This window comes from Hylobates moloch, unplaced genomic scaffold (genome assembly GCF_009828535.3).
Source record: "Hylobates moloch isolate HMO894 unplaced genomic scaffold, HMol_V3 SCAFFOLD_15, whole genome shotgun sequence".
NCBI lineage: Eukaryota > Metazoa > Chordata > Mammalia > Primates > Hylobatidae > Hylobates > Hylobates moloch.
The window spans coordinates 88,339,248-88,355,788 of NW_026652290.1; the positions used below are offsets into that span (position 1 = coordinate 88,339,248).

Below are 16,541 nucleotides of genomic sequence, written 5' to 3' on the forward strand. Positions count from 1 at the left end.
TCTGAATAGCTCTTCAGCAGTTAATGGTATATAACAAGTAACATCTTGTAGTCATTGCAGGCAAGAGAAGTGAAAGGGAGTCTTAGAGAGGCGATCATTGGCTTTCTATGGTAAAGCTAAACAAAACAAAGGAAGACTATAGAGCTGGAAGACCATCACTCAGCCTGCATTTGGCTTTCCAGACTCGGAAATTTGAGGACATGCATTCATTGGTGTTCAAAGCGACTTGATGCTTCAAGGAACTTCAAAACCTTGTAGGCGATCAGATAGAAGAATGTGGGTGCTCACCTCCTTTCAGCCACGTCAGCTTGGATTGCTGGGTGGCCCTGCTGAAGGGCCTGCATCGTGGGCTCAGCCCCTAAGGGGAGGGAAGTTTCACTCTATTCCTTCTCTCCAAAGTTGTTCACTTACTTCCAGATGAAGACCATTCTGGAGGAGGGTGGAGTGAGAGGGTTCCTGGCTCTGCTGTCCTGCTCTTGTCCCTCATCCTGTTCCCGAGGCTTTGCTCTCTTCCTGATCCTGGAGTTCATGAGTTATTCCAGTTATCTTCAAACAATTGCCTTTTTGCCTGAGCTACTACAAATTGAGTTTGTGTTCCTTGCAGCCCAGAGAACCTTAACCACCACAGCCTTAGGTGGCCTGGCTCCTGAGTCTCTAACTTCATTTCCTGGCCCCTTGCCTTAAGTTGCATACTGTCATTCTCTCTGGGCCCGACACTGTTTCATACCTCCTTGCCTTTGCTTCTATCATTCGCTCTGCTGGACCACCTTTTCCACTTTTCTTTGCCTGGTAGAAACGGACTCTTCCCAGAAAACCCAGCCCAGGAAAATTTCCCAAGCTTGCTTGTCACCTATCACATTAGTCACCTGTCACCAGTCACATTATCTGTTTATTTGTGTCTCTCTCATACTAGCCTACAAGTTCTTCTGGTAGGAGCAAGTCTTATTCCTCTTCATATCTCAGTGCCCACCTCAATGCCTGGCATATAGTAGCTAAAACATGTTTGTTGAATAAAACTCAGAAAAATAAACAAACAAAAACAAGGGTTTGTATTTCTGGCTGGGCACGGTGGCTCACACATGTAATCCTAGCACTTTGGGAGGCTGAGGTGGGTGGATCACTTGAGGTCAGGAGTTTGAGACTAGCCTGGCCAACCCCAGCTCTACTAATAATACAAAACAAAATTAGCTGGGTATGGTGGTGTACGCCTGTAACCCTAGCTACTTGGGAGGCTGAGGCATGAGAATCACTTGAACCCGGGAGGCAGAGGTTGCAGTGAGCTGAGATGGCGCCATTGCACTCCAGCCTGGGTGACAGAGTGAAACTGTGCATTAAAACAAACAAACAAACAAAAAAAAGAGTTTGCCTTTCTGCAGGAGAAATGAGAAAAGAAGGTGAGGAACAGAGTTACCCCATGGGTAGATACCAAAGAAGATTCTGGTCCTAGAAAAACCATGATTGTAGCATATAATAAGTAGGAGGGCACTGGGAAGTGTGGTGTAGTTTGGATGGAATCAGAGCCTCTCTTTCTCTTGCCATCATATTCTGTTTCTTTCTTGCTGAAATGTCTGCCTCACATTCTACCAGTACCAATGTATCTGTGGTTGGCGCCATCAGGTGACTTAGGGTCGAAGTTTTCATTTTCTGGATCCCATGTCCTTAATGATGTGTATAGGTTGTGTCTCCTCATGAGAAGGGACCAAGTTTCTGGAGAATAGGTGGGTCAGTGTTCTGTATCCAGAGAGCCTAAGTCTATTTGGAGCCAGGGAAGGCCCCAAAAAGGAAGTAGCATTTGGAGTGAGACTTGAAGAATGAGTCAGAGTTTATCAAGCTAATAGGGGAGCCCAAAGTCTTCAATCATCTACAGGGACTGTTGACTTCAGCTGCAAATCACCCACTTTAAATGAGGGCAGGATGGCTGTCCAGAGAATCAGGATGAGTAATGGGAGAAAGTGGAGTTTGCATTGAATATTTAACAGACTCTGTTCACATTGTACATTTCATAGACCTTGGGAGTACATTTTGTGGAATTATATGTATATTTTAAATTGAGACACTTAATAGAGAACTCCCTATGCAGCCACTTGGGTTATTTTTTGGGCCACTGTTATAAGGAGGCAAGTGGCTGCTGAGTAGATGGAGCCTGGAGTCGGGTTGCCTGAGCTTCCTTTTCGGATCTGCCTCATATCAGTGATAAGACCCTGGGCAAGTTACTGATGTCTCCATGCCTCAGTTGCGGGATGTGTACAGTGAGAATAAGAAGAGCATCTCTGCTATGGTTTGAATGCGTCGCCCAAAGTTTATGTGTTGGAAACTTAATTCCCAATGCAGCTGTGTTGAGAGGTAGGATCTTTGAGAGGTGATTAGATCAGGAGGGCACTGCCCTCATAAACAGATTAATGACGTCACGGGAGCGGGTTTGTTATGGCAGGAGTAGATTCCTGATAAAAGGATGAATTCAGCCTCCTTTCTCTCTCCTGCTCTCTCTCACCATCCTAGTCTTAGGTATTCTGTTATAGCAGCATAAAATGGACTAAGACAATCTTTCTCAGCAAATCATAGGGATAAGTGAGCTAATATATATGAAGTCCTTAGAACAGGGCCCAGCATATGACAAACACTCACTGTCAGGCATTATCCCAACTTTATTTCTCATGAGATTGTTTGCAATTGCCAGTCATGCACTTTGTGTATAATCCCATGATAGCAATTGTGTGATTTTAATTATTCATATGTGTGTGGTTTCTTACTGGACTGTGAATTCCTCAAAGGCATTACTTGCATAAATGTCTCTTTTCAAGGTAATTGAATTCGTACTTTCAAGCGTATTTCCTACTTACCACATTTATATATTGCTAATCTAAGGGAAGATCTTCTCTTAGGATTTTGATAGGAAAACATTATTGTTTGGAAATTCATTTTCTAAGCTGGAACATCCTTGGACACAGAAGCATTATCTTGTTGATAAACCCATGCTGGCCCCTTGAGACTGCTGCTGGGAGGCTTTTGCTTTATGGAGGTTTTGTCCTGTTCAAAAGGTTTAAAGAGCCCAGAGAAACCAGAAACTTCTGAACACTGTCGGTTTGGCCAGAAAGTTTTTTAGCAGAGCCTTGTTGCAAAACTTTGAGCCTCAGCAAAGAAAAGTCTGCCAAAGGGACTTAACTCCTGAGAAGTGGGAAAATTAAGTCAAGTGAAGTTTAGACGTTATATGCACAGAGAAACTGGCCTGATGGCCCTTGTGTGCTTGTGTTGGTTGAGTTTGAGGGGAAAGGGCATGGAAGAGATTTTTCTATTGAGATGGAGTTGCCTTAGGAGACTGGCTCCAGAGTCTGCAGTACCCAGAGAGCTTTGCAAAGGCCAGACGAGAGCCCAGGAGTGTGCAGAGCCAAGTTGGGTGGGGATGGGATGGGGATGGGGTGGGGGTCTCTGACCCCGACAAAAGTGGTCACATGAGCCAACAGATCAGCAGACAGATCCAAATTCTGGTTCTGTCCCTCCATATCTGCACAACCTTCTTGTGGCCTGGGTTTCCTCTTTTGCAATTTGAGGGATTGACATAGATTGTCTCTAAGGCTGTTTCTAGTGTTAAGATCTTAGCCCTGCCTCAGCAACATTAGGCACAGTTTAGTTTGCAGGAGGTGACAGTCATTTCCAAGCCTCTCACTCATCCAGCATCCCCAGAACTTTTATCCCCAAACTGCTCTGTGCAAACTCTGATTTGACCTACCCCACTCCCTACCCAGCCTTCCAGCCTTCCCCTTGGGACTCAGGGAGCTCCTCTCTTGTGTCAGCAAGCTCCCAGAAGCCTCAGCCCCTTCACCTTCCTGGCCTGCTTATCTGAAGCCAGGCTGTCTCTTGCAAACTCCCAAGTGGAGGCTGTTTTTTATCTCTCACCCGATGTATTTCAGGTCTGGAATGGGGGATAGGTCTGCCCTTCGCTCCACTGCCCCTTCCTTACTGTCCCCTTCCTAGTCCTCCTTCAAAGTCCCAGCTCCCTTCAAGGTCTCGCCTCAGATTGTATTCAGCCCCTCAAACCCATCACGGCTGCCTTCTACCAATCTCTGAGTCACTTCCTCTCATTTGCAGAAGGTGCCAGAGCCTGGCTATATTCTCTCCATCCCGACTCCTGTCATTGTCTTTGGTGACTTGAACATCCATACCGACAATTCTGATGACACCATAGCCTTTGAGTGTCTCACTCCCTATGACCCTTCCTCCCCGCCCCCACAGCATACACTCAATATTTGTTGACAATGCGTGGACAATGGGCTCATTGGAAGAGGTGCCAGTTATCCTCATATTTATAGTGCCTATAACTAGGGTGACCATATCATTTATTTTCCTAACTGGGACAGGTTTGTGAGTGAAAGAGGACACCAAAATAATTAAAATTATATTACTTTTGGAAATATTTACTTATTGATGACAAATTGGTTTTTATATTAAGACCCCTATAAAATAACTAAATTCAAAAACCATTTGCCAAAATAAAATATTTCTTTAAAAAATCCAAATAACTTATATGTGGACATGGAAGCAATGTTGAAAAACTCCTTTATGGGGTTTATCTTCACATGCAAAGATGTAGGCGGAATAATCGTTCCTAGTCCTTTAAGTTTTTAAATTAGCTTTTTTTTTTTTTTTTTTTTTTTTTTTTTTGAGACAGAGTCTCAAACTCACTCTGTCACCCAGGCTGGAGTGCAGTGGCACCATCTCGGCTCATGCAACCTCCACCTCCCAGATTCAAGCGATTCTCCTGCCTCAGCCTCTCAAGCAGCTGGGACTACATACATGCACCACCATGCCCAGCTAATTTTGTATTTTGAGTAGAGACGGGGTTTCACTATGTTGGTCAGGCTGCTCTTGAACTCCTGATCTCATGTGATCCACCCGTCTTGGCCTCCCAAAGTGCTGGGATTACAGGCGTGAGCCACCATGCCCGGCCTAAATTAGCTTCTTAGATGAGTCTGGCATGAATAGAGTGTCACCAGTATCTTTCTGAAGAATTTCCTTAAAAAAAAAACACAGATTTATATTTTGAAGTTTTTGCACAAAACTGTAATTGCATTCAAAGTAAATCTTATGGCAAATAAATCTGAAATTGTTGACACCTTTAATTGATTCTTCTCTGTAGACCACAATATTTTCAATTGACAATATACTCTCTCTTCAGCTATTAAGAAATTTGGTAAGCTCAGTGTAAATTCTGCTAACTGAATGATATCCTCGATTCTAATTTTTTATGTAAATATTTTGTCCCAAATATTGACACAATTACTGTTTCTGCTCCCATTCAGAGTAGTATTCTTCACAACATATTTTTATAAAACATAACCTATCAACTAAGTCACCTCTATTTATAATTCTTTTGGACATTTCCCAATTACACATATATTTCACATGCTGATAAGTGAGTCTTTGGAGAAGCTGGAAGTAAAAAGTGAAGTGCAACCAAACTCATCCCAGCTTATTTTAATGCAGGTAGCAATAATATTTGGTTAACAAATGAAAAATCCAAGCGAAATGCTTAACTGGATGGACCCAGGGCAGCAGGTACAAATGGGGCCTCTTTGAGGAAATGTAACACGAACTCCTCAGGGGTAGCTCAGTGCTTCTAGATCATGGCAGCAGATACAAATCCCCAGAGAGCTCTTAAAACATGCTAATGTTCAAGCTCCAATCCCAGGGACTCAGATTTCACTGGTACTGCGGTGGAGCCTGGGAACCAGCACTGCAGTCTCCTAAGTGATTCTTATGCACAGCCTACTGCACCACTTTTGGTTTTGGAGACAGAGTCTCACTCTGTCGCCCAGGCTGGAGTGCAGTGGCACAATCTCGGCTCACTGCAACCTTCACTTACTGGATTCAAGCGATTCTCGTGTCTCAGCCTCTCGAGTAGCTGGGACTACAAGTTCATGCCACCATGCCCAGCTAATTTTTGTATTTTTAGTAGAGACGGGGTTTCACCATGTTGGCCAGGCTGTTCTTGAACTCCTGACCTCAGGTGATCCACCTGCTTCAGCCTCCCAAAGTGCTGGGATAACAAGCATGAGCCCCCGCGCCTGGCCTACTGCCCCACTTTTAAGCAAGATCAGCTTGGTCCTCCAGAGCCGGCTGCTCCTAAAGCATCATGTGGCAAGTATACATTGACTCAGACAACAGCGAGGAGGCACATCAGGAGAAGCAACACCACTGTACATTGTCTCTGCACCTCTGCAGTTGTGTTGTCACCTTAGGCCAGGCGTGAGCCCAGAGAAGGTGCTCTGAGAACTGAGGAAAGCAAATGGTGGCCCTGCCACGAACCCTGTGTACACAAGACACAGTCAGAAATATTGCATGTCATCCTTCTAAACATTTAATTCAGCAATTCCTACATTGTCATGACAAAAATGAAACTTGCTGAGGGTTACAGAGTTCTAATGAGAAATAACAACTTAAAAATCTCACAAAAGCTCTATATAAGCCTGTCATAAGGGCTGCACTGTATTCTGAACATTTATTTTGAAAACAATTGTCAAAATGTAAAATCTCCAGCACCCTCAACATGATGTAGCCTTTTGGCTCATTCTATACGTTTGTGATCATCTTTGTAACTCCAAGTTTTGGAGTATGAAAAAGCACGATGGCAAAGAATAACAACAAGACATCTGTTTCTCCACGCCCTGCCCAAGCCTTGAGGCACCATGCGTGCCCCATCAAACGCTGGGGTTGTCCAACATGTCAGTCAGTAAAGCAGCACTTGCTGGTGCTCTGCCTGCTCTGAATTCAGTTCCGAGGCTGTGAGTTGAATTCTGTACAAATGTTCTGGATGATCCTGGGGACATACTGGTAGAGGTTGTCAAACTCATCCACAAAGAAGGAGTGGTCCCTGGCGGGGTGAGTGGCAATGACTTCTAGCTCCTCCTGGGCAGCCCAGGCAACGCCTATCGCATAGGTGATCACTCCTGTGGGGACAAAGGTTAGAAGAACAAGTGTCCCCAAGTAAACGTGTTGCTAAAGAATCTCTCCTTTCTTGTGGCCCTGTTGGCACAGCCAAATCCAAAATCAGAAATGTGCCCAAATAAAACAAAACCAGAAATACCCTACGGGCCTCTAGGTTTCCAGAATTAAGACTAAGTATGGCCATTCATTCATTCACTAATAAATGCCTTTGAGCATACACTCTGTGCCAACAGCAACAACATTTATATAATTGTTATCTCAGGAGTTTATAGTATTTTAGGAAAAAATGAACAAAATGGAGTAAATAACATGGTAAGAATTTCATGTTCGGGTATAGAAGAGGGGAAGATATTTTGGGACAAGTGAAACTTTTGGGGCCATGCAGATCAGAACACATGACACATGCCTGCTCTACCAGTGTGAAGAGCCAAACAAAATCTCAGAGAGCCTTGAATGCCATCAAAAGCTGGTTCAAGATCTTTTAATCTAAAACAGTGGAATGGAGTCACTTTAGGCTTGAGGGTGACTTTACAAACCATTGAATCCAGCCTCATTTCCAGTGCAGGAACCCTTGCCGAAGGTGCCAGAGAGATGGTCCCCAGCATCTGTTCCAAAATTGTGATGAAGAAAGGCTTCCAAGATAAAGAAGGGGGTGTCCAACACTGTTGGTTGCTACAGGGCAGTCATGTAAGATGAACATGCAAAAGTGCTCAGTGGGTTTTTTGTTTGTTTGTTTGAGACAGAATCTCACTCTGTCACCAAGACTGGAGTGCAATGGCGTGATCTCTACTCACTGCAACCTCCGCTTCCTGGGTTCAAGAGATTTTTGTGCCTCAGCCTCCTGAGTAGCTAGGATTATGGCATGTGCCACTACGCCTGGCTGATTTTTGTATTTTTAGTAGAGACAGGGTTTCACCATGTTGGCCAGGCTGGTCTCAAACTCCTGACCTCGAGTGATCCTCCTGCCTCGGCCTCCCAAAGTGCTGGGATTACAGGCATGAACCACCTCTCCTGGCCTCACTGGATTTTTAAAAAAGCAAAAACAGGCTGCGTGCCTGTTAATTAGCCAGGGGTGGTGGCACATGCCTGTAGTCCCAGCTACTCGGGAGGCTGAGACAGGAGAATCACTTGAACCTCAGAGGCAGAAGATTGCAGTGAGCCGAGATGGCACCGCTGCACTCCAGCCTGGGTGACAGAGCGAGACTCCATCTCAAAAAAAAAGAAGAAGATAAAACAAAACCAAGACACTGGTAGTTTGGTGAGAACAGTTTCAGGGGAGAAGATGCCAAAGAAACCAAATGAACTACTGTGAGTTGAGAGTGAAAAAGAAGTGAGCATGTGGGGTCAGCACACACAGCTCCTTTCCTGAAGTTTGGCTGTGAAAGGGAGTCAGTAGGTGGTAACTGGAGCAGAACATGGAGTCACAGAGAATGTTTTATTTATAGGGAGGGAGGAACTTGAGCATGTCTAGGTGCAAAGGGGAAGGAGTATAATAAGACTGAAGGTGTTGGATTGCAGTGGGGAGAAGATGACCCAGGGAGGAGAGGACGGGATTCAGAGACAAGGCATCCATTCTTAGTGGGAAAACTGGGAGACTGCCTGGGGTGGTGGGTCTTGATTTGGGTTGTGGGCAGCTGGTCAGCAGGTGCTAGACCTTACTCTCCAATAGCCTATTCTCACGCCACCTTCAGGCTGGTCTGAGTAGGGTGAGTAAAATGGCCATGAAACAGAGGGCAGAGCCTGGTTGTGGCCTTCCTGCCCTGGCACCTCCCCCCGAGTCCCCCACAGTGTTGTTACTATTTCTAGCATCTTCTGGGTGCCTGGGAGAGCCGTGCATACCTCACATGGCTCTGACCTAAGCTGCTTTTTGATTGTGGTCCATTAAATTGCATTTAAGCTGCCAGTCCCCTTTCTCCCTCCTCCAGTTTCTTTTCTCGGAATATTGTCTAGATTGGAAGGAGCCAGCTTTGGGCTTTAAAGTGCTGCCAGGTGTCAGTGAGAGCAGCTTTGCTGCAGAGCTGGGTTTAGACAGTCTAAGCCCTCCTTCCTGCTCAAAGATGGAGAGGTTGCCCTTAAAAACTACACGAACAGTATTAGAAATTTAGCTCTCCGGGCTGGGCGTGGTGGCTCACACCTGTAATCCCAGCACTTTGGGAGGCTGAGGCGGGTGGATCACCTGAGGTCAGGAGTTCAAGACCAGCCTAACCAACATGGTGAAACCCCATCTCCATTAAAAATACAAAAAAAATTAGTTGGGTGTAGTGGTGGGTTCCTGTTATCCCAGCTAGGGAGGCTGAGGCAGTAGAATCTCTTGAACCCAGGAGGCAGAGGTTGCAATGAGCCAAGATTGTGCCATTGCACTCCAGCCTGGGCAACCAGAGTGAAACTCCGTCTCAAAGAAAAAAAAAAAGAAAGAAAGAAAAGGAAGAAAGAAAAGAGAAGAAATTTAGTTTTCCAGATCTCAAGTCCACTCTTGTTGTAGAGAATCTCCTAGTGGCAATTCTAACAGATGGTCACCCAGCCTTGACTTGGATACTCCCAGGAACACAATGCTCATTACATTTGCAGACAAATCTCGGTGTTAGGCTGAGTCAGAATCTGCCTCCAGGTAATTTGCATCTTTTGGTCCTAGTTCATTAAAGCTGCCCTGAGAGCACCTCAGCCATTTCCCTCAGTCTTCATTTTTCCTGACGAGTAGGCCAAGGATACCCTCTGGTTGAGGCCCAAAAGACGTACATCTAGAAAAATAAGTGATGATGTAGCTGAGCACAAACTGGGGACAGAAGTTTGGAGAAAGCAGGAGAGCCTTGGGTTTGCAGTCAAAGCTGGCCCATCTGGCTCTGCCCATTCAATCTGGGAGTTCGGGCCAGTTGCTTCTGAGCCTTAATCCATCTTCACTTTGCTGATATGAGCCTGGTGGACCTCATGATTGTTGGCATGCAGGCCATCAGCCATCCCACCATTATGAGGGTGCCCTACAGGCTCCATAAAGGGTAAGTCACCGGGAAGACTCTGCCTGAACCCCATCCCCGGTTACTTTGGATTCTAGAAACCAGCATTGTTGATTCATTAAGGCTTGTTTTAGGAAGAAATGAAAGTAGCTTTCAACCATTCAGAAAATCCTGCAAAATAACTGAAGTTAAATGTAGGCACAGAAGCCAAGTGCAGTGGCTCGTGCCTGTGATCCCAGCACTTTGGGAGGCTGAGGTAGGTGGATAGCTACACGTCAGGAGTTCAAGAAAAGCCTGGCCAACGTGGTGAAACCCCGTCTCTACTAAAAATACAAAAATTAGCTGGGCGTGGTGGTGTGTGCCTGTAATCCCAGCTACTCAGGAAGGTGAGCCAGGAGAATCGCTTGAACCCGGGAGGCAGAGGTTGCAGTGAGTAGAGATCGTGCTACTGCACTCCAGTCTGGGTGACAGAGTGAGACACTGCCTCAGAAAAAAAAAAAAAAAATTTAGGCACAGAAGAAGAAATAACAACCACAGCACTGAGTGAGTTGTGTACTTATATTTGTCTACAGGGCATTGGTGTTCATTGACTACTCGGTTTACTTTTATTATTAGTAGTATTATTATTATCACTTGGGGTTTTCTCCAGGCTGTTTATACTCTTGATAACTTATGACACTTTTTGGAACAGTGATTATACATAAATTCTGCAATAAAGGCATAAATGTGGCTGATTTTCTAAACATTTACAGACATATTTTGCTCATTTTTCATATTTTAAAACTTTGTTGCCCTCTTAGAAATTTTTATGTGGACATAGCTCGTTGAACATTTTATTTTTTTGAGATGGAGTTTTGCTCTTGTTGCCCAGGCTGGAGTGCAATGGCGTGATCTCGGCTCACCAGCAAACTCCACCTCTGGGGTTCAAGCAATTCTCCTGCCTCAGCCTCCTGAGTAGCTGGGATTACAGGCATGTGCCTCCTTGGCTGGCCAATTTTGTAGAGATGGGGTTTCTCCATGTTGGTCAGGCTGGTCTCGAACTCCCAACCTCAGGTGATCCACCCGCCTCAGCCTCCCAAAGTGCTGGGATTACAGGCGTGAGCCACTGTGCGTGGCCTTTTTTTTTTTTTTTTTTTTTTTGAGACAGGATCTCGCTCTGTTGCCCAGGCTGGAGTGTGGTGGTGCAATCATAGATCACTGCAGCCTCCAACTCCAGGGCTCAAGTAATCCTCCCACCTCAGCCTGCCAAGTAGCTGGGATAATATGCGTGCACCACCACGCCTGGTCTCTTTACATATTTTGAATTGAAATTCCTTTCAGGTTTCCCTGAAACCCCCCGAATCTGGTTAACAGTTGCTTACAGAAATAGTACTTGTCTTTAAAAACATTATTTTTCCTTAAATGGTACTAATACATGGCTAGGCACGGTGGCTCACGACTGTAATTCTGGCACTTTGGGAGGCCAAGGCAGGAGGATCACCTGTCAGGAGTTTGAGACCATCATGACCAACATGGCGAAATCCCATCTCTACTAAAAATACAAAAATTAGCTGGGTGTGGTGGCACATGCCTGTAATCCCAGCTACTTGGGAGACTGAGGCAGGAGAATTGCTTCAACCCGGGAGGCAGAGGTTGCAGTGATTGCAGTTGGCACCATTGCACTACAGCCTGGACGACTGAGAGAGATTCTGTCTCAAAATAAATAAATAAATAAAAATTACTAACACAATTTTGTGGTCTAAGTACCAGTACAATTTGACATATTCAATAGAGATGAAGGTTTGGTGTTTTTTTTTGTTTTGTTTGTGTGTGTGTGTGTGTGTGTGTGTGTGTAGCTTAACTTTAGTACTTTGTAGACATAGCTTTGTAATCACTACCTAGATCAAAAAGTAGAACTTTGGCAGGCACCCCAGAAGCTCTTCCATATGCCCATCTCAGCCACTGCCCTTCTCTTCTCCACATTTTATCCTGACTTTTATATTATTTCCTTCCTTGTGTTTCTTTATGGCTTAGTCACCCAATATTCATCTCTAGATGTTAGGATTTAAACTTGCCCATATAAAACTTGGGTTTTTAAAGCCTCTTCTATCTCTTCATGTACTGGGGCCTTTGGAAGGTCACAAACCATTGTCATGTATAAGGTTTTTTTGGCCCTAAAGAACTAATTTTTGCCCCCATGTGGGCGATATTGCCCTCATCCCCCCATTATACATGCCATAATATAAAGAAAAGAAAGGAATGGGGGAAGGCCTATAAGTTAAGGTTTGGTGTTTTTAATAGAGGTAAAGTGATGAGTCAAATTCCCTTTTAATGTATCATGCTCTTGTGGGAAATGCCTCAGGGTGCAGGATGCAAAGGAAAGGGATAATGCGCCCAGTCATCCACAGGCCATGGGTTTGTAATGACACTTAGGAGACCACCTTGCTGCCCCGTCCTTGTTCCTTCTCCCTACTCAGAGGGGCTTGCAGTGTTTCTACCCCTAACGCCCTCCCTGTGGCTTTGAACATTTTTATTAAGTCGTAGAAAAAAACAATGCATAAAAAGACAATACCTTCCTTGTCCCACTGCCCCACCAAGCCCCAGAAAGCAGCCTCAGCACCAGGCTGCTTGGCAAGCCCAGCTTACCCTTCAGATGGGCAGCCATGGCTGGGATCCGGACGTCGTCGTAGGACCTCCCGTCGGTGATGAGGATCATTAACTTCCTCTTGTTGGGCTTGGACTTCTTGAAGAGCTGCTCCAGGGCGAAGTTGATGGCAGCCCCTGTGCTTGTGCCACCACTCCAGTAGCCTACCCTCTTGATGGCGTTGAGGATGTCGGGCTTGCTGCTGTACTTGTCGAACCCAAACTCCAGCCGCTGTTCGTAGGTGTACTGCACGGCCCCGATGCGCGTGTCCGTGTCGGAAATCTCAAACTCTTTGGTGAGGTTGGTCACAAACTGGAGAACGGTGCGGAAGTTGCCCGTCCCCACACTGCTGGAGCCGTCGATGACGAAGCCAATGTCAGCTGAGTTCAAGCAGGTCTTGCTGCAGGCCAGGCGGTCAGTGTCGCAGACCCGCTTCACCAGGGGCTGCAGGGTCTTGTGGAGGCCAAACCAGCTCTGCACGTGGAACGAGTAGAAGCCGTTTGTTCTGCACACAGCCTAGAAGACAGAGGGGAGGGACCCACGCCAGGTCAGGGTCAAATCCTCCAGTGTCACCATTAGGCTTGATCCCTGGGGCAGGCGAAGAAGCAAGCAGGTCCTTGTTTTCTGCACTAGCCCTCCTACCGTGTTTTTCCACCTCGGTTCACCCAGCGGCCACTCACTGAGGCGAAGCCCCCGGGTTATCGCTGGACTCAGTCCTACTCCCTCAGCTGGGTTCCTGCCTGCGTTAGTGGAAAGCTATCCGCTAAGCAAATTCATAATGAGATATTAAATCTCTGGTGTCAGCTTCACATTTATGCTTCTCCAGGCTCCTCCTTTGTACTGGCAGCCAGCCATAAGATTGGCATTTGTGGGCACCATGGCATGAGAGGACTAAAGAAAGCTTTTATTCCAATTGGGAAAAGAGATGACATACACAGGAAATCGCTATGGAAATGTCTCCAGAGCAGCCCTGTTCCAGGCGGGAAGGGATCCCACAGTTGCTGAATGAGCACATGTTAGGGGTTGCACTCCAGCCTGGGCAACAAGAGCAAAACTCCGTCTCAAAAAAATAAAATGTTCCCAGATGCTCTTGGAATGATTCTCTCATTAAATCCCCACCCTCACCTTACAAGGTGGAATCATAACCCCTTGCCACAAAGGAACAAATCAAGCTATGAGGGGACTTCCCTGAGTCCCTGAGACTGGAACACAAATCTATCCACCTTCAGAACCAGACAACTCCGCCTCCAGGCAAATGAATATTTATTTACCAGTGCCTAAGCTTATTCTAGAAAAAAATAAGGCAGCTGCAAATACACCTTGAGCAAACTGATCGTTGTGCTCCTGGAAGTGGCTGGTATAATCTTCCCAAGGCGTGGTGTTTCTTCCTTGCCCCTGCCTCTGGGTCACAGAAAGAGTCAGACCAGACAACTACCCTTGTATAATTAAAAGATTATTTTAGGACAAGAGATGGCTTCAAACTTTCCTGGAAAATATTTTTCAAAAATTGATTTGTAAAAACCTAAATGGGGTTCACAAAACTTTCCATGGAGCTGACGACATGTGAGGTAAGTGCTGAGCTTGAGCTGAATTCTGGCCAACAGATGGAGGGAGGGATTTCCACCAGGCAGTGAAGTCACAGCAGGAGACAGTGGCGGTGCTGGGTGTGGATGGGAGACCAGCTGACCGGAACACAGGGCTGTGGGGGGTCATAATAGATGGGCCGGGAGAGTAGGTTGGGACTGCACTCCAGAAGTCCTTGAGAGCAATGGGTAGCAATGAAGGATTTGGAGTGAGGACCCCACAGGACTGAGGGAACTCATCAGAAATGTGCGTTGGGCTTCATTGTGAAATCTAAACTAACCTGGGGAGCACCAGGAGGGAGAAGGACCAGATGCAGGGTACCAGCTTGAACTGGGGAGGGGGAGTCAGGCGAGGGAAAGAGGAGGGAGAGAGATCTGTGATGTGGGAGCTGATGAGGAGTTCTGGGGTGACACTGCCCTCTGGGATGGGTGTGTGGTCATTCATGTGAAGTCCAGAGGAGGAAACGGTTTGGTGGGAAAGATGATGAACGTGGCTTGTTACAGGTGGGATTTAAGGTTCTGATAGGACATCAGGTGGAGAAAAGTCAGTCAGCTGAAAATGATGGCTACAGAGCTCAAGAGGTGAAGGTAGGGCCAGGCGCAGTGGCCCACGCCTGTAATCCCAGCACTTTGGGAGGCCGAGGCGGGCGGATCAAGAGGTCAGGAGATCGAGACCATCCTGGCTAACATGGTGAAACCCCATCTCTACTAAAAATACAAAAAAAAAAAAAATTAGTTGGGCATAGTGGTGTGTGCCTGTAGTCCCAGCTACTTGGGAGGCTGAGGCAGGAGAATTGCTTGAAGCTGGAGGCAGAGGTTGCAGTGAGCTGAGATCACGCCACTGCATTCCAGCCTGGGTGACAGAGTGAGACTCCATCTGAAAAAAAAAAAAAAAAAAAAAAAAAAAAAAAGAAAAAAAAAAAAAAAAAAAAAAAAAAAAAAAAGAGATGAAGGTGGAAGCTGTGACCCTGGGAGGGATCCTGCTGGGAGAGGGCCTCTTAAAGAGGAGGGTATAGACCTGGGGAGGTCAACATTGAGGGTAGAAAAAAGGCAAAAGGCAGTGAAATAAGAGCCATACAGCATCCTGGAAGTCCAGGGAGAAGGGCATTTCAAGGAGCAGGAAGTGGCCATCAGTTTGAGGTGGTGCAGGAGGTTGAGCCCTGCTGGCTGTGAACACATAGAATATTAAAGCTGGAAGGGCCTCAAAGACAAACCTGTCCAAGGCTTGCTTTCTATTTTAAAGCTGGAGCCTTTTCTTTGGAGGAAGGTTTATGTGGTGTTCCACTGTACAAAGGGAACAGCTTTGGTGGAGTGAGTGAGGGAGGCCTTGCTCCACATCTGCTGGGCAGCTCCACAGAACCCAGGAGGAGCATCTGAAAACGCAATCTCACTGCTGTGGTTCAGTGCCTCCTTTCTCTGGTTTATCAGGTTGATGAATCGGCAATGTGTGTATACAGGAGAAAGCGTGTGTGTGTGTGTGTGTGTGTGTGTGTGTGTGTGAGAGAGAGAGAGAGTATGTTTGCTTGCATGCATGTGTGAAGGCTCCTTGGGCTGCCTGGGTGAGACCCCCCTGAGGCTGTGGAAGGAGCAAGGGAGAACCTAGCTGAGAATTCGAGGACACTGCTCCTGCACAGCTGCTGGTGGGTGTGGGGTTTTGCTTTGAGAGGGTAATTGCAGGTTCCGGATTGACCAGTCCCTGCCTGGAGGCCTTACTGCCTAGAAATGAGCTTCATGCACATTTAAAGGCATGGGAAAACCACTGCGACGGCGTTACAATTTTTCAGAGTGCAGAAAGTCCTGTTGTTGGGTAGGTCTCTGGGCAGTCATCTACCTTGTTTGCAAAGTTGGGCTCCACCACATACTGCTTCTCATTTTCAGCAGCACCTTCAATGGTGATGAAGAAAATGTTGATTCCTGACTCTCTCGCAAGTCTTGAAGCCTCCTCCACTTTGTCCGTGGGCCAGCCATCCACCATCACCACCACCACGTTGGGAGCGCCGCTTCTGTTTCCATTGGCTTTGGAAAAGAAGTTCTTGGTCACAAAGGAGATGGCCCGGCCTGGAAGAAAAAGAAAATTCATGCTTGGAGTGATCATGCTGGTTATAAATACAGGAAGCGATCACAGCAGCACAAACAGGTCCAGAAAAACACACTCATTCCCTCCCTAGTTTTTTCTCCTTTGAGACAGGGTCTTGTTCTGTTGCCCAGGCTGGAATGCAGTGGTGCGATCACAGCTCACTACAGCCTCAACCTCCTGAGTTTAATCAACCCTCCCACCTCAGCCTCCTGAGGAGATAGGACTACAGGTGTGTGCCACTGTACCTGGTTAATTTTGTATTTTTTTTGTAGAGACGAGGTTTTGCCATGCTGCCTAGGCTGGTCTCAAACTCATGAGCTCAAGTGATCCACCCACCTCAGCCTCCCAAAGTGCTGAGATTACAG

At 46.3% G+C, this 16,541-nt stretch overlaps 1 protein-coding gene across 1 annotated transcript in view; it reads right to left on the reverse strand.

Annotated features, from left to right (window-relative positions):
• Positions 1–6,534: 6,534 nt before the first annotated feature.
• VIT (vitrin) overlaps positions 6,535–16,541 on the reverse strand; it is a 123,095-nt gene continuing 113,088 nt past the window's right edge. Inside the window, exons 12-14 of the mRNA XM_032176675.2 lie at positions 15,931–16,157; positions 12,519–13,032; positions 6,535–6,944 (exon numbers count right to left, since the gene is read on the reverse strand). Coding sequence (XP_032032566.1) covers positions 6,766–6,944; positions 12,519–13,032; positions 15,931–16,157 — 920 coding nt within the window. The 3' untranslated portion in view covers positions 6,535–6,765. The remainder of the gene's footprint in view (positions 6,945–12,518; positions 13,033–15,930; positions 16,158–16,541) is intronic.